This window comes from Neofelis nebulosa, chromosome 7 (assembly GCF_028018385.1).
Source record: "Neofelis nebulosa isolate mNeoNeb1 chromosome 7, mNeoNeb1.pri, whole genome shotgun sequence".
Taxonomy (NCBI): domain Eukaryota; kingdom Metazoa; phylum Chordata; class Mammalia; order Carnivora; family Felidae; genus Neofelis; species Neofelis nebulosa.
The window spans coordinates 143,018,846-143,039,561 of record NC_080788.1 but is presented as its reverse complement, the minus strand read 5'-3'; the positions used below and the strand labels follow the sequence as shown (position 1 = coordinate 143,039,561).

The window sequence follows — 20,716 nt, the reverse complement described above, 5'->3', positions numbered from 1 at the left end:
CTCTGAGTGCACCTGGCCTGGGGCCCGCCGTCTCTCCCTGTTCCTTGCCCCCTTGAGGCCACTTACCCATGACCTGGGTTTAAAGAGCTCCACCAACTTTAACTGAGTGTCTGATGTGTGCCACTCCCAGTGCTAGGCACAGGGGCCTAGGAAGGGCATCCAGGGCCAGCTGGAAGGACCCTCCACCCAGCCGCTACGGGCTACAGGAGCTTCCCTCCCTCGCCGTGTGGGCACTTACTTTCTTTGGGCACGAAACGGATGAGGCGGCTCCTCACCTTCACCCGGGAAGGCTGGATCTGGCACGTGCCGGGTGGTGCCCGTCTGCTGACACACAGGAGGTCATGAGTGCTTCCCCGCCCAGGGGAGCCCACCCCGAGCATGTCCCTCTGCCACCCGTTCTCCCCCTGCAGCCAGGCAGGTTGTGCAGCCAGGCCCAGGCAGGTGTGGACAGTATCAATGGGGGCCATCTGTGGAGGCACCTGCGGTGTGGCCCGTGGCAGCCTGCGTGCCCCAGGCTCTAGGAGCCCAACCCCAGGACAGAGATCCTGCAAAGGGCCCGCTCGGCCTCTGCTCCGAGAGCACGGGGGCGGGCGGCTCAGGCTTTCCTGGGCCACTTGGGATTCAGAGCATGAACTGTCCTTGGGAATGTGATCAGCCCACTTCTGTAACCGCGGCTGCAGCCCGATTCCTGAGCCCCACCGGAGCCCCCACGCCGCACAGCCTTTGAGGAGGGTCTCTCTCTGCCCCTCTGGCTCCTGGATTTTGGTGATGCGGCATGTGAGGGCAAGGTAAGGTCGGTCTAGAGATAAAGGGCCAGGGAGAGCCTCAGGGCTGGCACCAGAGGCTGAAGGATCCGTGGCCCTGGAGGGTGGGGTTTGAGAGGACTGGGAGAAAAAAAAAGAGTCTGAGAAGGGTTGCCAGGGCTATGAATTGGGCCTCCTTTGACATCCCCGAGGGGCACAAGGAAGGAATGGGATTCCATTTTAATTAGCTTTTGGCTGTCGATCTGTGAGTCTCTGAATGGGACCGGCCCTATTCTGGGACTGGCCCACGTGAGCCCAGACTTCAATAGGGTCCCGGCAGCACAAGGGGAAAGCCCGAGGGGTGAATGGCCAAGTGACGCGAGGTGACTTCCAGACCGGCTTGGCCAAAGAGGGAAACTGAGGAGGGATATGGGCCTTCCTGCACCCGGAGACCGAAGACACACGGCCAGGCACACTCGCTTCTCAAAGCTGCGGACCGGGTGGGTTTCCTGGTTGCCCTGAACCCCAGGTAGTACCCACACACTTCAGACAGGCCCAGCACGGTTTTGTTCCTTAAGGAAATCATGTAAAAACAAAAACGAAAACAAAAACTCTGTTCTGCTAAAGGTGGGAGCTACGCCCCCGCCCCCGCCAATGCCGCAGTCGTTGTGTCGGGGCAGTGCTGGATGCCCCCGCCCCCCTCGCCCACTCCTGATTTCTTCATTCCCCGTGTTCTGCAAGGGAGCCTCTAGGCAGTACGTTGTGGGTGCAGAGAAAGACATGCATTCTGACAGAGACACACAAAAGGGACGAGGGAGGGGCGCCTGGGTGGCGCAGTCGGTTGAGCGTCCGACTTCAGCCAGGTCACGATCTCGCGGTCCGTGAGTTCGAGCCCCGCGTCGGGCTCTGGGCCGATGGCTCGGAGCCTGGAGCCTGTTTCCGATTCTGTGTCTCCCTCTCTCTCTGCCCCTCCCCCGTTCATGCTCTGTCTCTCTCTGTCCCAAAAATAAATAAAAAACGTTGAAAAAAAAATTTAAAAAAAATAACAAATAAAAAAAATAACAAATAAAAAAAATAAAAAATAAAAAAAAAAAGGGACGAGGGAGAGGGCGGGAAGGGAAGGCGTCTAGCCTGTTTCTGGCTCCCCACTCCAGGAGATCTAGAACAAGAGACCTCCGTAAGCCTCGCGTTCCCTCCGTCACCAGGAAAGGGCGCTGCGTGGCAAAAGGAGATGACGGGTCTGAGGCAGCCTCTGGTATGAATTACATGCTCCATATATGTGATATTTCCTTAGAGAAGCACTCTTTAAAAAAAGGAGGCGGGGGAATAACCTAAATGGCCAAGGAATGGGTAAGATAATTACGGCGCAGCGACTCAACAGCAAATTACACAGCCGTTCAAAACGATCCTTTGGAGAGTGGTGTTACACGGTGGAGATGTGTATACAAAGCAGGGAAAACGAACAAAGAAAAAGGCAAAGTTTGCGTGTGCTCCTGAAAGGAGGGAGTATTTCTGTGTTTCCTAATAATGATATCAAGAACGAATAGATTTGTGTTAAAAAAAAAAAAAAAAAAAAAGTGTGGTCAACAAGGAATGTCTGGGAGGCTGTCACAGGCCAGAGGAAGCTAAGGAGACAGGATGGCTGAGCGTAAAATGGCATTCTGGACAGGATCCTGGAGCGGAAAAAGGACAGCAGGGGAAATCCAGAGAAACCCTTTAATTAATAGCAATGTGCCAATATCGGTTCATGCACTGCGACCCTGATGATGCAAGATGTTTACGACAGAGGACATCAGGCGAGGGGTGTGTGGGAAATTCTGAACTATCTTTGCAATTTGTCTGCAAATCTAAGCCTACTCTAATTTTTTTTTTAATTATTTTTTTTAAAGTGCGATGATGTTTTTCAGGATTTTTCCAAAACCAGCGTGTTTCAAAGGTCAGGGTGACTGTCTGTGCCGGGGTCTGCCACACGTGACCGGATGCTTCGAGAGCACCTGAGGCTGTGTGCTGGGGGGTGAGCACCAGCCGGGCACACGTCGGGGGCAGCTGGCCCAGGGGCAGAATGGAGGCCGACTGAGAAGCAAAACTCTAAGGGCGGAGAAGGGGCTGAAGAAAGATCACCATCATTCATCAGGCGTGCCTGAGTCTCCGCTCTATGCTGCAGGCCAGGCCCAGGGCCAGCGCCGACTTTGAAATAGTGAAGACAACAGTCTTAGCCCTGGAGACTCCAGGGCCAGGAGGAGAGTACAGATTGGGGGTCTGAGTGGCGAGAGCCTAGGGGAGCCCCGGACCAAGCCTGGAGGGAAAGGATCCTTGGAGGCAGTGAGGCCTGAGGCGAGGGGTGGGGCTGTGCAGTGGAGGGGTCAGGGCAAGGCTCCAGAGCCAGCTGCCTCGTCCCAACCCCAGCTCCGGCTCTGGCTGGACCCGGGGCACTCGACTTTACGTGATTGATTTCTATCCCTGCAAGCTAAGCAGCTGAGAAGTCAGTGAGCTTCACGGGGAAGGAGTCAGAACACCGCCCGGCACCAAATCAGTGTCTTTCCATGCAGAAGCAAAACAGATGGAGACGGGCAGGGGGAGGGTCAGGGAGGTGTTCTGAAAGCTCCAGCATGTTCCACACAGTAGCCAGTGGCTTGGTTTCCCCAAGGGAAGGTGGGAGGGCAGCCTTGCGGTGGGGACCGGCGGGCATCAGGGTATCTCAGAGGGAAGTCAGGGGCTGGGGGCCTGTCGGGTGGCGCGGGGGGTGGGCTGGCCGAGGAGTGAGGGGCATGTCAGAGAGGAGAAAGTGCAGGGTCGGGGCGTGAGCAGAGCTGGATTCGAGGTGGCATATCCAGTTTTGAGGCCTGGGTCTGCCCCTCACCAGCACTATGGGCTTGGCCAGTCACTTCCCTTCTCTGGGTCTCAGTGTTCCCTTCTGAAAAATGGGGTTATGAGTGATACCCACCCCCCCCCCCCACTCAGGGGGTGGCAGAGAGGAAAAGAAGGCAATGGAGGCGAGGACCCCTGGCAGACAGCAGGAGCCCAGGCAGTGCCGCGGGCGGGGCTTACCTGGAAGGGTCGATCACTTTGTAGACAACCCCACGGGCCGCTGCGGCGCTCGGCACGCCCGTTGACATGAAGTACAGCTCCCCTTGGGCGAGAAACCAGGCAAGGAGTGAGAACACGGCCTGGGATACGGTCCCAACCGGCCCCACCCCCGCCCCCTGGCTCCTCTCAGGCTCTGACACGGACCCCAACCCCAGAGAGCCGTGCCAGGGGCCTTCCAGGTCTGCAGGAACCAGAGGCTGGGAAAGAGAGCAGTCTACAGCAGTCTCCGGGGCTGCGGGCCGCTCTGCGGGGACCGACCCACCGTCTTGCCCCCTCCCTGGGGACCCAGCCCCACCCTGGTCCCCGCCTGGCTTCGTGCACAGCACCACACACCTCTGGGCACAAGGGAGGGGCCACAGCCCAGCTCCCCAGCCAACTGCTTACTGCTTACCGTTGGCACATGTGGCCTTTTGAGGCCCGGCTTCCTTATCCCCAACATGGGATATAGGGGATCCTAGGGCTATAATAAGGCTTCAAAGAGCACCGGCTAAATGCTCAATCGATATTAGCTATTGTCACTGTTGCTATTATTGTCATCCTCAGGATCCGGGTCCTGCCAAGTCCTGGAGACTAGAGTCTCTCTCCACTGACCAGCAGGCATCTCCCAGGCAGGTGGCAGGGGCAGAAGAGTCCACGCTTGAAGTGGGGGGCGGGGCTCCTGCGCTGAGCCCCACGTGCGCGCCTATAGCTCAGGGACAGCCCCACTTGGAGCCTCAGTTTCCTCGACCTCTCGGGGCCCCCGAGAGTTATGAGCATCTGGATACTCTGAGCAAATGTGAGTTCTTTCTCTCCTCACCCTCATCCCACCCCCTGGTTCTTGCTGCCAGAGGCACCAATGCCCAGGAAATAGGCTTCATCGTTCCCACCTTACAGATGAGAAAACGAGAGGCTCAGAGAGGTTAAGCGACTTGTCCAAAGTCACACAGCTGGTGAGTGGTTAAGCCAGGCCTGGAACTCAGGAATGTCTGCTGCCCCCAAGTCCTCCTTCATCACGGTAGGACACATGGGGGCTGGGAGGCCCAGACACAGCCCACGTGGTGATTCAGTGTGACAGTTCGGCCATGCTAATACTTCTGTCATTGGAAGAGTACAGTGAAGAGTTCTCCCAAGGATGGGGGTGGTCCCCAAGGAACCACTAAGTTGGACAGAGAGGTGAGAACTCAGAGGAAGGCATATTTGTGGGGACAGATGCAGTCAAGGAGGGCTGCATGGGGGTGGGGTCTGAGAATCAAGGCCCAAGAAACTCAGGGAATTCCACAAAGGGGAAGATGCTTGCGGGGAGAGGGGGGCAACTTGTGTAACTGGGGTAGACCCAGCTGTGGTGGGGAGTCTGGGGCTGGGGAGGGCAGGATGCTGAGTGCTCAATGGCCTCTGACCCCCCCCTCCAGGAGTACCAGCCCTGCTTTGGTGGGGTTGGGGTGGTAAATAGGTCCCCAAGGTGATGATGCAACCGTACCCCAGGAGGACAGCCCCTGCTGGAGAGAACCCATGTCATAGGCATGGATTTGCTGTGCAGCCTTGGGCTGTGACTTCCCTCTCTGGGCCTCTTTCTGAAGAGTGGCCCCTGGGAGCCCCTGTCTCCTCCCTGGCCGTGCAGCCCTCACACCTACACTCCAGGCCCTGGGAGTGACTCGGGTCTCCCTGCACATGCCACTGCCTCCTTCTGGAATGCTCTTTTCCACAGTCCGTCTTCCTTTGGCTGACCAAGCTCGAGCTCAAGGCCCTGGGAGGCCTCTGGGGGCCAGGCTGGGTACAGTCCCCCCACCCTCACCTCTGTAAGGTGATGGGCTTGGACCAGGCGCACTCCTTGGCTTGTCAGCCTGGTCTGCTGGGAGCCACAGCCCCCACCGGCGCCCTACCCAGGGCCACACTGCCCTCTTCTCTCTGCTGCGTGGACTGTCCTGGAGAACCCCAGGCCAGCAGAGGTCCTTGTGGCCAATTTACAAATGTCAGGAGAACAACTGGAGAGGTAGGAGCCTGAGCCCGGGGCTGGGGGAGGACTGTCTGTGTTGGACCCCAGGGCTCTGTGCCTTCCAGGGGTCGCCCTCCTGAGCTCACCAGTGTGCTGGCCCTGGGCCGTGTGGTTTAGAGGAGCCTCCTCCTGGCTCTCCATTACTTGGTGTCACTCAGAGGGCTGAACAAGGGCCCCTTGGGAACTGCACCTTCCAAGTCCTGCTCCTGGTGGGGGGTGGGGGTGGGGTGGGGAGAGGGCGCCCCTCCTTCCAAAACACATTAACCCCCTACTGGCCGAAAGAAAAGGCTTTCAAGGCCCAGTGGGTTTGGGAGGGCGGTGGGGGCTGGGGCTGCCCTTTTGAAAATTTAGACTGTGATGGGTGTCATCCAACAAAGGTTTCCCAGACTTAGGCCTGGGGGCTCTGGGCCCTGGGCCCTGCAGGGGATACCCCTCCAAAGGTCCCTGGGTGGGCGTTGCCTAGCAACCCTGCCAAGCATCCCCCAGGCCCCACTGGGGGCCCCTCGGGCTTTTGTCCAGGGACAATCGGGGCCAAGGACAAAGGCAGGAGGCTGGAGCAGGATCCAGCCTCCATGGCCCCTCATCCTCTCCCCTCCCTCCCTGTTCCTTGCATTGAAAATGCAAGAGCCTGAATGGAAACCCACTAACAAGAGTGTCCACAAAGGGTGTTCAAGAGGGCGGTGTCTACCCGCCTTCTGAGGACTATGTGGCTTAATTTTACAGGCCAGATTTCTTGGGTCTTCGCGAACCCAGGGTGGTAGAGGTCTGGAACACAGTCCCCCCCCCCCCCCCCCCCCCCCCCGCCAGCCTGCATTTCCACCATCATCAACCCTTTCCCGGTCTGCTCACTCCACATCATTACCTGCAGCCTAGAAGCGGCCTTGCAGGGACAAGCGGGGTCAGGGACACCGTTCCCATCTTCCGGATGGGGAGAAAGAAGCTCGGGCTGGTGGGGACTGAGGTCCCAGCAAGGTCTCAGGCCACTGCACACTCGCTCCCCAGCCTGAAGGGGATTTCAGGGCCGAGACCCCGTCCCTGGAATCCCAGGCCCAGAGGACCCACGGGGTGGGGGTGCGGGGGATCAGTCCGGGGCCTGTGGCCTGGACAGAGAGGCCTCAGGGCCTCAGGAGCGCTCACCAGCTTCATCCTCTGCAAAGGAGATGACACGACGGTGGTAGTTGTTAATGAGGCCCGGGAACGCACAGGTCTGGCCTCGACCCATGCAGATCTCGCTGTAGCGCCACTGGCCCGTCTCCACGTTCTCTCGGAGGGACATCAGACGCCTGCAAAGAAGGATGAGCCGCAGGGGGCTGGCCGGCGTGCTGCCCAGGGGAACCCAGCCCACAGTCCCTCCATCCCCTCGTACTATTCACGCGACAGGGACCATACGTCATTTGCGGGATCCGGTGTAAAATCAGCACACAGGACCCCTGGTTCGAAAACTACCAAGTATCGCAATACAGTGAGGGCAGAACTTGACCACTGCGCGGTCAAGTGTGGGCCCTTCCGAGCGTGAGGTCTGTGCATGGGCACGGGCTGCACACCCATAAGGCTGGCCCTCCATGCTCCTTGGTGGTCTGGCAGTGAGGATGTCATAAAGCGGGCCCCGCCGCATTCTTCACTGGGCGCGTACTATGCACCAGGAAAGGGCCGGGGGAGGAGACAAACCTGTCCCCTGCCCCCCTCAGTTTATTTATTTATTTATTTATTTATTTATTTTTGGGACAGAGAGAGACAGAGCATGAACGGGGGAGGGGCAGAGAGAGAGGGAGACACAGAATCGGAAACAGGCTCCAGGCTCCGAGCCGTCGGCCCAGAGCCCGACGCGGGGCTCGAACCCACGGACCGCGAGATCGTGACCTGGCTGAAGTCGGACGCTCGACCGACGGCGCCACCCAGGCGCCCCTGCCCCCCTCAGTTTAGCCCCACCCACTGACCTGTGGTCAAGAGCCTCGGAATCCTCCATGCCCGGCGGCCGGAAGTTTGTACATACTCTGGAGCCGCCTCCACTTTGGAGATGCTTGGGCATCTTCAGAATATGCTGCTCTTGCCCCTTAATCCCTTCTCCCCCCCCGTCCATCACCAGGCCCTGCTTGGACATGCCCTCCTCCGGGAAGCCCTCCTGACTGCCCCTGCGCCGGGCTCCCCCAGCACTGCACACAGGCTGCCTGAGGCTGCACTCGAGTGCACCCGGCGTGGGCCTGTCTCCCTGACTGGGGCGCAAGGGAATTTCAGCTCTGTTGCCCTCCCCCCGATTCAGCAGAAGGGCTCGGGAAAGGCTGTCAAAATTAGTGGACTGTGTGGGTCACACACACATTCCAAGAGACTTGGACACTCCTGGGGGACAGCAGACGGGAGAAAGGAGACTCAGACAGAGAAACCGAGGCTTCTTGGGAAAGCTGAGTGGCAGAAGCCGATCCTAAGGAAGGGGCAGAGCTTGGGGAGGATCCAGCATCCAAAGGCCCAGGTCAGGGTCGGTGTGGGGGGCTGACACAAACCAGCCTCGGGTCAGCAGCCTGCAAGAGCTGACAATTCTCTGGCCAGCCTCAGGCTTCCTTATTTCTTTATTTCTACTCCTGGGGAACCCTGTTTAGCTGCCCTCAGGTGGAGAGGCCAGGGTGGGAAGAAGTAAGAGCCACCAAATAGTGAGTGGATGCTAGATTCCAAGTGCTGCGTGCGTATTAACTGATTCGGTCCCCAAACCCTAGGAAGCAACTACTATTCTCGTGTCCATTTTACAGATGAGGAAACGGAAGCACAGAGAGGTGAAGTCACTGGCCTAAGGTCATACAGCTAATAGGCAGGCGGGCCAGGATCAGACCCAAGCCACCTCAGCTGCACTTTTTTTTTTTTTAAGATTTTATTCTTGGGGTGCCTGGGTGGCTCAATCAATACAGTGTCCAACCCTTGATTTTGGCTCAGGTCAGTCACGATCCCAGGGTTGTGGGATCGAGCCCTGTGTCAGGCTCGGCACTGAGCGTGGAGCCTGCCCAGGATTCTCCCTCTCCCTCTGTCTCTCCCTCTGCCCCACCCCAACTCGTGCATGCATGCGCGCTCTCTCTCTCTCTCTGAAAAATAAATAAGGGGCTCCTGGGTGGCTCAGTCGGTTAAATGTCCGACTTCGGCTCAGGTCATGATCTGGCCATTGGTGAGTTCAAGGCCATGTCGGGCTCCGTGCTGACAGCTTGGAGGCTAGAGCCTGCTTTGGATTCTGTGGGTGTGTGTGTGTGTCTCTCTCTCTCTCTACCACTCCCCTGCTCACGCTCTGTCTCTCTCTCTCTCTCAAATAAATAAACATTTAAAAAAATTAAAATAAATAAATTTTCATTGAAAAAAAGATGTTATTCTTAAGTAATCTCTAAAAAAAAGCTTTGCTTGGGGTGGCACCCGGCTGGCTCAGTCTGTAGAGTGTGTCACTCTTGATCTTGGGGTCGTGAGTTTGAGCCCCACGTTGGGGTAGAGATTACTTAAAAATAAGATAAAATTAAAGCAACTAATTATTTTTAAATTTTTTTTTACTTATTTAGTTAAATGTTTAAGGTTATTTATTTTGAGAGAGGGAGAGTGCATGCATGAGTTGGGGAGGGGCAGAGAAAGAGAGAGGGCGGGGGGGAGAATCCCAAGCAGGCTCTGCACTGTCAGCATGGAGCCCGACTTGGGGCTCAAACTCACGACCTGAGTCGAAACCAAGAGTTGAACACTTAACCGACTGAGCCACCCAGGCGCCCCCGTTTATTTTTGAAAGCAACCTCTACACCCGATGTGGGGCTCAAACTCACGCCCCCAAGATCAAGAGCTTCCTGTCCCTCCAACTGAGCCAGGCATCCCCCTCCCCAGCAGCACTTTTAAGCTTTGTGCCAGGTGTATGTCTTGCTTGAGGCCCTGTGGTCCTCAGTTTCCTCCTCTGGACAATGGGAGGATGAGGCGGTCATGGGCTCTCCTTGGGAAAGAGTCTGACCCACAGCAGGCTTAGGAGGTATGCTCACTTTTCTCGCTCCAAAATCTGATATATCCCAACCCTCACCCCATGCTCGCGCGCACACACATACACACACACACATCCTTTACGGTCTTAGTGAGTGAGATGCCGCTGGCAAAGAGCATGAGGACTGGGCAACAAGACTCCAGGGGCCCCATGGTCAGACCCTGGCTGGAGCCCCATCCTCCCCACTCCAGCAGAATGACCTCTCTGGCCTCTTCTGGGCCAATGCCCCCTGGAGCCCCGGTCAGTTAGTGCAGCGACGGGTCCTGGTTTCCTCAGAAGCCAGGTGGCCCAGAGTGTGTGCAGAAGTTGTTCATGCCCTCCCCCTTCCACCTCTGCCCCTCAGGACTGCTGTCAGGCCTGGAGCCCGGGAACCTCAAGTGGGAGGGGAAGACCGATGGGTCTGCACTAAACAGGCATCCCATCTTGAGTGGCGACCTGTGCCCTCACGGTGGTGCCTGCGGCAGCCAGCAAACCTCAGGAAGAAACCAGGAGAAAAGGGGGCGGGTTAGGGTGTCTCCTGAGCTGTAACTCCAGACTTCCTCCCAGAGGAAGAGACCTGCTTGCCTGGCCCTTGAAGGTCCCCGTCAGACAGCAGCTGTAGGGAGCACTTACCTGCACATACTCACATGCCCCTGCCGCTGTACCCTCGGCTTTTTACACAAACGCGGGGGCAGCGGCCAGAGACACTCAGGGCAGTGGCGCTGCTCGGCCACAGGAGCCCATGGGCCACTTACCCACTCATAAAATCGCCGAAAATGTAGAGGCCGTTCAGGTTGGGGTACTCACAGCCCCGGTACACGTAGCCTCCGGTGACCGATTTGCCCAGTTTGTGCGGGTAGGCGAATATCGGCAGGACATCATCTGCAGGGGGGCGGAAGCTGGGGGTGAGCATGTGGGTTCACTGGCGGCCAGCCCCCCCCCCCACAATGAAGTTTGGTAGGTGGGCTGAGTCTGGAGGGGCAAGGGGATGGGAGGTCACCAGGAGGGCCAGAGTTGGGGCCCCTTACAGCTCCGGGAAAGCAGGGAGTCGAGCATGGGTGTGCGGGAAGGGGACGGGGCGGGAGAGCTAGAAACAGCCCAGGAGCGCCGGCGAGGGAGAAGAAGGGGAGATCCAGGATGGGGCGGGGGAGGGCGCGGCCGGGCAGGGAGAGCGCACTAGCGCACACCCCCTGGGGTGGGGGACGGATCCAGGACCAGCGTCCGCGGGGGCGCGCGGGGTGGTGTCCACGCGACACGGGGTGGGGGCGGGAGGGGCACAAGGGAGGCGGCGGGCACGACCATGGCGGGGGCTGGGGGTGCAGATCCGGGGAGATGGGCCCCGGGGGAGGCGGGGCGCGGAGAGGGTCCGGGATGGCGGTCACCGAGGGAGGCGTTGGCGCACAGCTTGCGGTCGTAGCACTCGTAACCTTCGCGGGCGCGCCAGCCGTAGTTGCGGCCGCGCTCCACCAGGTCCACCTCCTCGAACTTGTTCTGGCCCACGTCTCCGCAGAAGAGGCGGCCGCGGCCCGCGCCGGTGGCCGGGTCGCCGCGGTCGAACGAGCAGCGCCACATGTTGCGCACGCCCAGCGCGTAGACCTCGGGCCGCGCGGCGGGGTCGTCCACGAACGGGTTGTCGCGCGGGATGCGGTAGAGCGGGCCGCGCTCGTTGCGGTCCACGTCGATGCGCAGCACCTTGCCCAGCAGCGCCGACCTGCGGGCCGGGCGGGAGGAGGCGCGGCTCGGGGTCGCCCGGCGCCGGGGCTCTCGGGCGCCCCCGGCGGCGGGTGCTGGGGCCAGGTCAAGGCCAGCCTGGAACGTGGCCGCGGGGAGGGCCAGGGCCCTGGTTCAAGCCCTCCTTAGCTGCTTACCAGCTGGGTAACCTCGCTCACTGCTCCAGCATTTATCTGGCACCTTCTTACGGGCCAGGCTGCGTGGGAAGCGTCGCATATACAAACATACCCTCTAACGCCTCAGCTCAAGGAGAGCAGTTCCGTGATGCCCTTTTACAGACGCGGCAGCTGAGCTCAGAAAGGCCGCGTAACGTGCCCACTTGCCACACCGCTAGTAAAGGGAGAGTTGGGATCCAGCCCAGGCAGCGCGGGAGCACAGAAGCCCAAGCTCTTTGCCACACCACGCGCTTTCCAACTTTCCCACGCCTGTCTCCTCACTGTAAGGTTAGCACGCTCCCTCTTTCCTGCCTCCCTATGTGGCTGTGGGGGTGGGGGGGCGTGAAAATACTCCTAAAAAGGACTCGTATCTACAGTTTTCTTTCAACACCCAGCAATCAAAGTCAGGAGCATCACACAAGAGAACAGGTCAGGGCTCAGGGAAGGGGAGAGAAACCTCAGCAGATCTCAGCAGGAAATAGGAGGCTGGTGCTCTTTCTTTCTCTGTCCCACACCCCGGGCCATCACGGGCAGCACCACCGCATGTCATGTCAGAGAACCAGGCAGGCCTGAGGGCCCGTTCAGTTCACCACCACCCCCCCCTCCACACCCACCACCCCTACCTCAAAGATGAGGTCTTCTTCAACCCCACCCAAAGATGCCCCACCCTTAATCCCCGATTGTGGTCTTTTAGGTTTTGCCCCAAGGAGTCCCCCCTCCACACACTCCAGCCTGCTCAGCACCAAGCCACAGATCACACTCCTGAGCCCACACACTGTGCAGCCGGCTTCACTACAGAAGGGGGCCAAACTCATCGCTGCAAAATAATGTTTTAAGTTCTGTCCAATTATCCACAAATCCTTAATTTCTATTTTCCCAACTACATCTCTAAACACATCCCAAACATGAGAAAGCTTCAGTGATTCCTACACTGTCACGTATGAGAGCGCAAGTGACAAATCATGAACGTTTAATTACTGTAATCAACATCACCCTCGCTATTTTTACTTTCTGGGCTAAAGAAGATTTTGTCAGTTTAGCTAAGAGAATGGAGGAGGCTGCCCTAGATATCCTCGTCTACACTGTGTGTGTGTGTGTGTGTGTGTGTGTGTGTGAGTGGAATAATGGCAGGCCATCCGCTCAACCCAAGAAGTAGATACCTAACAGCAAGACTATGCCTCGGTTTCCAGGCCATATGTGGGTGACCCGTGGGGCAGGGGCCCTCCTGCCCTCCTGCTCCAGCCAGTTCACACTCCCCATTTGGTTCTGGAAGGACCTCTTTCCTTCCTCTAGTTCAAGCAGGGCTGGGCTGCCTTCCAATAAAACCCCATCTTCCCAGAGGCTCTCTGATGTCACTTATCAGGCACCTGTGACAAGTGGGTTCTGTGCCTGGTCCTCAAGACACAGGATTGCCTTTACTCCTCATGCCAAGCCTCCCCTGGAGATTATTATTATCCCCTCTAACTGGGGAGTGGAAGCGACTTGACAGGAGTCCCCAGCTGCGGACTGAACTGGGGCCCAAAGCCCTTTCTACTGCCCTGCACTGTGTGGCCGAGGAAGTAACCCCTCTCCTCCAGGAGAGTATGTAAACCAACCCACCAGCCAGCCCAAAGCAGAACGTACTTGTTTTGGGCATTTCCAAATTTGCCAAAGGGGTCTCCGGCCATCCCGCCGTCACCAGTAAAGATGTAGAGGTACCCGTCGTCCCCAAATAGCAGCTGGCCCCCGTTGTGGTTGGAGGCTGGTTCTTCGATCTCCAGGATTATCCTAAAAGGAGATAAGCCACCCCCGCCAAACAAACATAAAAACAACCTCAGCAAAAACACAAAAGAAGATCACAGCAATAAAATCTCTTCTCTCTTCGATGCCATTTCCCAGCTGAAAAGACTTTTCATACATTTTACAGCAGGTGACTTTTAGAAGGATCTATCTAGGAGTCTGGGCGAGGATGATTCACTCCATTGTGCTAGGGGGGAACTGGAGGCGCAGAGGGGTTAAGCAAGTGGCCCAAGGTCACACAGCCCATAGGGAGCCGAGCTGGGACTAGGACTCAGGCCTCCTCACCGCTCCCCACCGCTAGCTCCCCAGTTACGATTATGCAACCCTGGCGACCCAGTCACCGGCACAACTGGTTTCTTCTACACGCCCCCTTCATTTGCTATGTACCATAACTTCCAAGGAGGTGGGTTGCTGATGTGAGCTGTGCTCAACTACAAACTCACCCCTCGGCAACTTCCTTTACTGCCATGGCAGAAAACCCTCCACTACGTGGCCAGCCAGCTGGCTTCTGGTTGGGGTTTGCCAATGGAGAGTGGAAACCAAGAGGCAGGGGGAAGCCACGCTTCCCTGGCTGCTGGTGCTGCCTCCAGAAGTGGGAGATGCAGGGATAGGAAGAGTGGCTCGTGAGTGCGGACTCTTGGGTTTCCACCCAGATATCTTGGTACCAGGCAGCAAACTTAGCAAAGCCAAGAACTTTTCCCTTCTGTTCCTCTGGCGTCTTGTAGCTACTAATCCTCACCCTTTTCCTCCTCTGGCTCCTCCCTTGTAGCCAAGGCCCTGTTTGCTTAGGTTTTCCGGGACAGGTCACTGACTTCGTGACCCTTTATTTTAATACAGGTAAGAAAAACCAAGGCACAAGAAGGTCAGGTAACTTGAATCCAGGGCTTCAGGCCTCCAGAACCAAGACCTTCCACTGAAACCAACACACGTGAGGCCAACACATGTGACCTGGTGAGCAAAACAGAGCCCCAACCTCCAAGTCCTTCCCGGAAAGGACAGCTCAGACCATCAGGCCTCCACCTCCCGCTGGGATCCCAGCCCTGGGAATGGAGACTGACAGCTGACTCAGGCAAGGACGACCACTCGGTCCTGGTCCCTCCCTGAGTCAAGTTCTAGGCTGGTACTTGATAGGTCCCCAGAAGACCCTCACTGAACACTCACTCTGAAGTATGTTCATCTGTGTTTTTTGTGTCCCACCTTCAGTTTTTATCAAGAGTCACTTTCTAAAAGTCACCAGTGAAGCACATCCATTCAGTCCCTCTGTCTCTCTGCTCCGAGAGCCGTGTGATCAACCTGGTATCTCTTGGAGAACTGGTTGCACAGCCTCACGTAAGATAATGAGAATTACGTTTTCTCCTTTTGCTCCGGCTGCCAGGATGCTCATAGTCAAAATTAACGCAGCCTGACAAGACCTACATTAGCCCTCACATGAGCCAGCATATTTGGTTCATTCTCCTTTTTATACTTTCAATGTCAAGATTTTCCAGTTTTATTAAGTACATGATGTGCCATTATTTGCCTCAGATCAGTCCTGGTTCTGCCCCTACCTGTTTTCTGCTTCAGAGACTCTGACCCTGCAAACTACATTTCCCATGCTCCTTTGCTGGCTGGCCTCCAGCTAGGGTCAGCCAATGGAAGGCACTGGCAGGAGATTGGAGGGCGGGAGGAAGGGAGAAGCCAGGGTATTTCTCCCCATCTCTCTCTCCTCTCTCTCTCTCTCTCTCTGCTCAGGCAATGTCTTGGCAGTAGCTGTACCTCCTCCCTGGCCGCAACTCCCCCTGCCCAGGCCCACTGTGGTTCCAGCTTCCACTGAGTGGCCCAACTCTCTCAGTTTGTCCTTGAAAGAGGTAGAGGCAGCCTCCTCCAGCTGGTAAACTCAGAGTTGCCTTGCTTCTCCCCTGGGCTGCTCTTTCATTTTTATTGCCTCAGTAGCTAACTCCCAGCATCAAATCTTGCCTGCTGAATTAGCTGGTACCAGGTTTATTTTCCTGTTGGACCCAGACATGCATATGTCCTTCATGCCACGCCGGGTCAAAGCAGTTTTGAACACGGGGTGGGGGTGGGGGGGGGCACAGATAATACACAGAAAGGAGGCTCATGTTGAAAGGTGCAGAGAAACCTCCTGGGGGAGGCGGAGGGAGCAGAGGGTCCAGGGGAGGAGAAGTGGAAGGTGGGGCTCAGGAGACAGACACACGGGGATTCTAGGCCAGCTGTGTGGCCTAGCAGGTCATTTTACCTGTCCAAGCCTCCCCTTCCTCACCTGCAGGATGGGGAGACTACTTGGACTCTCCCTGGGCTTTAGGAGAATCAGATGGAATGAACCACCCGCAGTGGCTGATCCAGGAGTCTGGACGTGATCCTGTGATGCTGTTCTGCGACTGTCCTTCCCCTGAGCCCAGGACATGGGGCTCGGCCCCCTCCCTGGCTGTGACAGAGGTTTTAGCGGCTAGGGCAGGTGCACACCGTGGATCGGTCCGGTGGCACCGTCGCCGACCTGCGGGGCCTGGCGGCCCGATTTCAGCCCCGCCCCCACCCCACCCCACCCCACCCCACCCGGGCCCCCAGGGCAACCACCTCTCAGAGTTGTGGTCCACGGTGTTCATGTCGTCCGCGGAGACCCTGAACTCGCTGATGCGGATCCACTCGTCGAAGCCGACCCCCACTGAGTAGTAGACGTAGAGCTTGCCGTTGTGCCGGAAGCCGGGGTGCAAGGCGATGCCCAGAAAGCCCCGCTCGTCGCCCTCCCACGGCGAGGTGAGCACCGCCCGGCTGATGTTCAGGAAGGGCTTCTCCAGCCGCGAGCGGTCGGGCAGGTAGGCCCACACCAGCCCCACCTGCTCGGCCACGAAGAAGCGGTGGCTGCCGTCCCGCGCGTGCACCATGGCCACGGGGTTGCGCAGCCCGTTAGCCACCTCCTCCAGGCACAGCTGCAGGCAGCCCTTGGCGTCGGCCACCACGCGGCCCAGGTTCGAGTTGAGGTTCTCGTTGACCAGCAGGCGCGGGAAGCAGTAGTCCGCGTCGTCCAGCGACAGGTAGCGGCAGAACTTGGCGCGGTTGCCCTCCAGGGCCCAGAGCTCCCGGTCGGGCGACAGGTGGCGGAAGAGGCCCCGGCACGTCTGCCACATGTCCAGACAGTAGTCCTCGCAGAGCCCCGGCACCGTGCGCAGCGGCGTGGACGGGTCCTCGGCGTCGTACAGGTGGGCGGCGTAGGGTGAGCATTCCTGCGGGGACAGGGGCGGCGAGGATGCGTGTGACCTCTCCCGCCTCCTAGGGCCTCAGGCCGCTGATCTGTAAAATGGGGCCCCCATCTGTCTGGCAACACGGCGATCTCAACTAGGTAGCAGCAACCCTGGGCCTCCTAGCTCCTCACCTTCTCTTCCCCTTGCCTTAATGCTTCGGTTAGACCAAATGACCGCAATATTACTACCACTAACAGCAGCCCTTGAGTACCTACTGTGTGCCAGAAAGGGTCTGGGGCACCCTTTTGTTAATGTATTAAAAAAACTTAAAAAAAATTTTTTTTAATGTTTATTTTGAGAGAGAGAGAGAGAGAGAGAGAGAGAGAGAGTGTGTGTGTGTGTGTGTGTGTGTGCGCGCGCGCCCGCGCGCGTGCGCACGAGTGGGGGAGGGGCAGAGAGAGAGGGAGACACAGAATGGGAAGCAGGCTCCAGGCTCTGAGCTGTCAGCACAGAGCCTGACATGGGCTCTAACCCACAAGCTGGGAGATCATGATCTGAGCCAAAGTCAGATGCTTAACCGACTGAGTCACCCAGGCGCCCCTGAGGCACTTTTCTATACTTCCTCTTTTCATCTGAAGTCTCCACCCCGTGTCTGCGGGACTTACTCCTTCCTTTATTTAGATCCCCACTCAAGGGACACATCCTCAGAGAGATCTGCCCTGACCACACCCAGCCACCCACCCCCCCACACACACCCCTCCCCACCCCTGCCCTCCACCTCCTGGCCTCTGACTCTGCTTGAAACAAACACCAATCCCCCCCAGGCGCACCTGGGTGGCTTAGTCGGTTAACCTTCAGACCTCAGCTCAGGTCATGATCTCGCAGTTCCTGAGTTCCAGCCCTGTGTGGGGCTCTGCATTGACAGTGTGGAGCCTGTTTGGGATTCTCTCTCACTCCGTCTCCCCCTTTTCCTCCCCCACACATGCTTTCTCTCTCTCAAAATAAACTTAAAAAAAAAAAACAAACTAAACTTAAAACACCCTAAATCACAAACCTTACCATCATCTGGTATCACGATAAAAATGAATGTGTTTACATGCTTACTGTCTGTCCTCCTTGGAAGGTAAATTCTACAAGGACAGGAATCTTTAATGTTTATTTATTTTTGAGTGAGAGAAAGAGACAGAGTGTGAGCAGGGGAGGGGCAGAGAGGGAGGAAGACACAGAATCCGAAGCAGGCTCCAGGCTCCACGTTGTCAGCACACAGCCGAATACGGGGCTCGAACTCACGAACCGCGAGATCGTGACCTGAGCCGAAGCCGGGCGCTTAATGCACTGAGACACCCAGGCGTCCCTACAAGGACAGGAATTTTGACTGTTTTGGTCACTGTGTGTCCCGGAACCTAAGACAGTGCCTAGCACATAGTAAGCCCCGAGTGAATGCGTAGGGAATGTGCTGGAAGCTAACTCACCTGACCAGTACTTAACCGTGAATGGGTGCTCCTACCTCCATTACTGGCTTCATCTTCACAAGGGCCCACGAAGGGGAGAGTGTTACAGAGGGGGAGACTGAGGCACAGCCTCGGTGTCATTCAGTATGATTCGGGCAGCATGGAGGGGTCTCGGTTTGGTCTCTGGCCGACCCCACTCTCCCCAGCACTGTGGAGGCTGGCACATGTACAAATTGGCAATACCCATGCCCACACATCCCCCTGGCCCCGGACCCCTCTCCCTCCACTGCTCAGGCATCTTGGGCAGGGTCCTGGATGGTCCTCTGCCACCGGGCTGCCAGTGTAGTGTTCCTCTGGGGACAGATGGATCGGCCGCCCTTGGCTTCCCTGGCCTCCTGCCGAGGGCTCCCCCGCTGATGAGACACCGGGGACCCCATTCAGGGCCCACATGGGCACGATCTGGAACGCAGGGTAGTCAGGCCCTCCTGGGGCAGGACTGTGAGCCCTGGGGACGGGAAGCTGATGGGTGAAGTGTTCTGCCCTCCTCCTCGCCCGGCAGACAGTCCCAATTCGCAGTTTGGATGGCTTCTTGGAACCAGTTCAGGCATCGTGCAGCAACCCTCGGCTCAGCCCTCCCTCTGCCCCCAACACTCGTCCTTCCGGGTCCTCTCACCCCAAGAAGGAAATAACCCGCAAGCTTTGCCCCAGGCTCTGCCTTCCGGGAACCCAGGCAGAGGTGACAAACCCCAGCAGACCCCTCCCCAGCTTCAGACCTCCAGCACCCACCCCCTGAGAGCTGAGAGGATCCCTCCCTTCACACCCCGACCCCAGCCTGAGAGCCAACGCAGAGGTACCAGCACTCGGGATCCAGCTCTGCCCACAGCTCGGCCGTCAGCTCCCGCCTCCTGCCCCCTTCAGTTTCCCGACACTCTCAGCCATTTTCACCTCTGAGCCTCAGCACACACAGTTCCCTTTGCAGGCGTGCCCTTCCCTCGAAAGCAGCAATCAATTCATCCTTGAATAACAGCCACGGCCATCGGAGAAATAGCGCGAACAACAACAGCTCTGGGCATTTGGGCAGATTGTGGGCCAGGGCCATCACTCAACGCAACTGACTGTGCCAGGAGTATGTTCTTAGTCCCATTGTACAGATGGGAAAGAAGAGGCTGAGAAGGAAGCCCCTAACCAAGGTCACAGGCTGGATTCGACCTAGAAGCCGGGGCATTTCCGGGCTCACTGGCGGGCGCCTAACTCCCAGCCCCCAAAGCCTAGTTAAGTGTACCCCACCCCCACCCAGAGCAGAGGCCTCAGCTCCACAGGCTGTATGAAAAGCTCCCTTGAGGGACGCCTGGGTGGCTCAATTAAGCAACTCAGTTTTTTGTTTTTTTTTTAATGTTTATTTATTTGGGGTGGGAGGGAGAGGAGGGGCAGAGAGAGAGGGAGACAGAGGATCTGAAGCGGGCTCTGGGCTGACAGCAGAGACCCCGATGTGGGGCTTGAACTCGTGAACCGTGGGATCATGACCTGAGCTGAAGTTGGATGCTTAACCGACTGAGCCACCCAGGCGCCCATGCAACTCTTGATCTTGGCTCAGGTCGTGATCTCTCGGTTTGTGGGTTCGAGCCCCACAGCGGGCTCTGTGCTGACAGCGTGGAGTCTGCTTGGGATTCTCTCTCTCTCTCTCTCTCTCTCTCTCTCTCTCTCTCAAAATAAATAAATAAACTCGAAAGAAAACAAAAAGAACCTCCTTCAGTCAGAGCCCCTGACCTGAGCAGAGGTAATTATTTATGTCTGTGCCTGGCACCCTCTGCCCCCGGTCCCACCATGGGCTCAGCGGGCCAAGGTCTGGACCGACTCGGCTCTGGGTCCCTAGAGGCCTTGGGGGGTGCTCCTCCCGCGGCCGGACGCTCCTCTCCTCACCGGCAGGGCCAGGCGGGGCTCCGACAGGTGGCAAACCGCCCTCATGGATGTGTGTTCAGGCTCTGGGCCAGGGGCTCCTCCCTCCCTTGGAACCATCATGGTCACACCACGGCCTTGTCCTCCCGGCACCTCTACTGCTACTGTGAGGCTAAGGGCCACTTGGCCACGTATGCTTGGAAGTCTCTGGTCAGTCGCTGTCCCAGGCCTCACAGGGTTGCCCACGTCCCACTCAGCCGACGAGTGGGCGAGACAGCCAGGCCCAGGCCTCTGCGCGTGATTGTCTCTCACACGGTTGCCCTGGAGCCTCCTGTGACTCCAGCGGGCAGCCATGGGTGGGCCAGGGAGGGTCTGTCCGCACACATGCCTCATTTAATTTTTGCGAGGTAGGGTCACTGTGACTTCTAGCATGTAGGTGACGAACTGAGGCTCAAAGAAGGCTACGTGCCAAGAAGTGGTCACACCATGGCTCAGACCCAGCCCTCCTGATGCCCACAGCGGGGCTCTTTCCGGATTAGTCAGCACTGTTTCATTCAGCAAGCGTTTACGGGACACTGACTGCGTGCCAGGCACCGTCCTCAGCTCCAGGGATACAATGAGGAGCGGAACGGACTTCTGGAAGCCGGTCTGGGTGCCCTCTGCTCACCAAAGCCCAGCCCAGAGCTAGAGAGGGAGCACTGGGGGGCCTCCGGGGAGCCAGGCTGGAACTTCAGCGTCCATGCATGGACACGGAGCCTG

The 20,716-nt window shown here is 57.8% G+C and overlaps 1 protein-coding gene across 3 annotated transcripts in view; it reads right to left on the bottom strand.

Moving 5' to 3' along the window:
• HHIPL1 (HHIP like 1) overlaps nt 1-20,716 on the bottom strand; it is a 28,134-nt gene that overhangs the window by 3,550 nt on the left and 3,868 nt on the right. For 2 of the 3 annotated variants that reach the window (XM_058740265.1, XM_058740268.1), the window contains 7 exons: nt 16,006-16,652; nt 13,276-13,419; nt 11,149-11,477; nt 10,522-10,648; nt 6,940-7,085; nt 3,792-3,873; nt 239-321 (listed from right to left, as the gene is read on the bottom strand). In XM_058740265.1, coding sequence (XP_058596248.1) covers nt 239-321; nt 3,792-3,873; nt 6,940-7,085; nt 10,522-10,648; nt 11,149-11,477; nt 13,276-13,419; nt 16,006-16,652 — 1,558 coding nt within the window. Of the gene's footprint in view, nt 1-238; nt 322-3,791; nt 3,874-6,939; nt 7,086-10,521; nt 10,649-11,148; nt 11,478-13,275; nt 13,420-16,005; nt 16,653-18,082; nt 18,318-20,716 lie in introns of those variants that run through there. The other variant, XM_058740267.1, reaches the window with a different exon arrangement.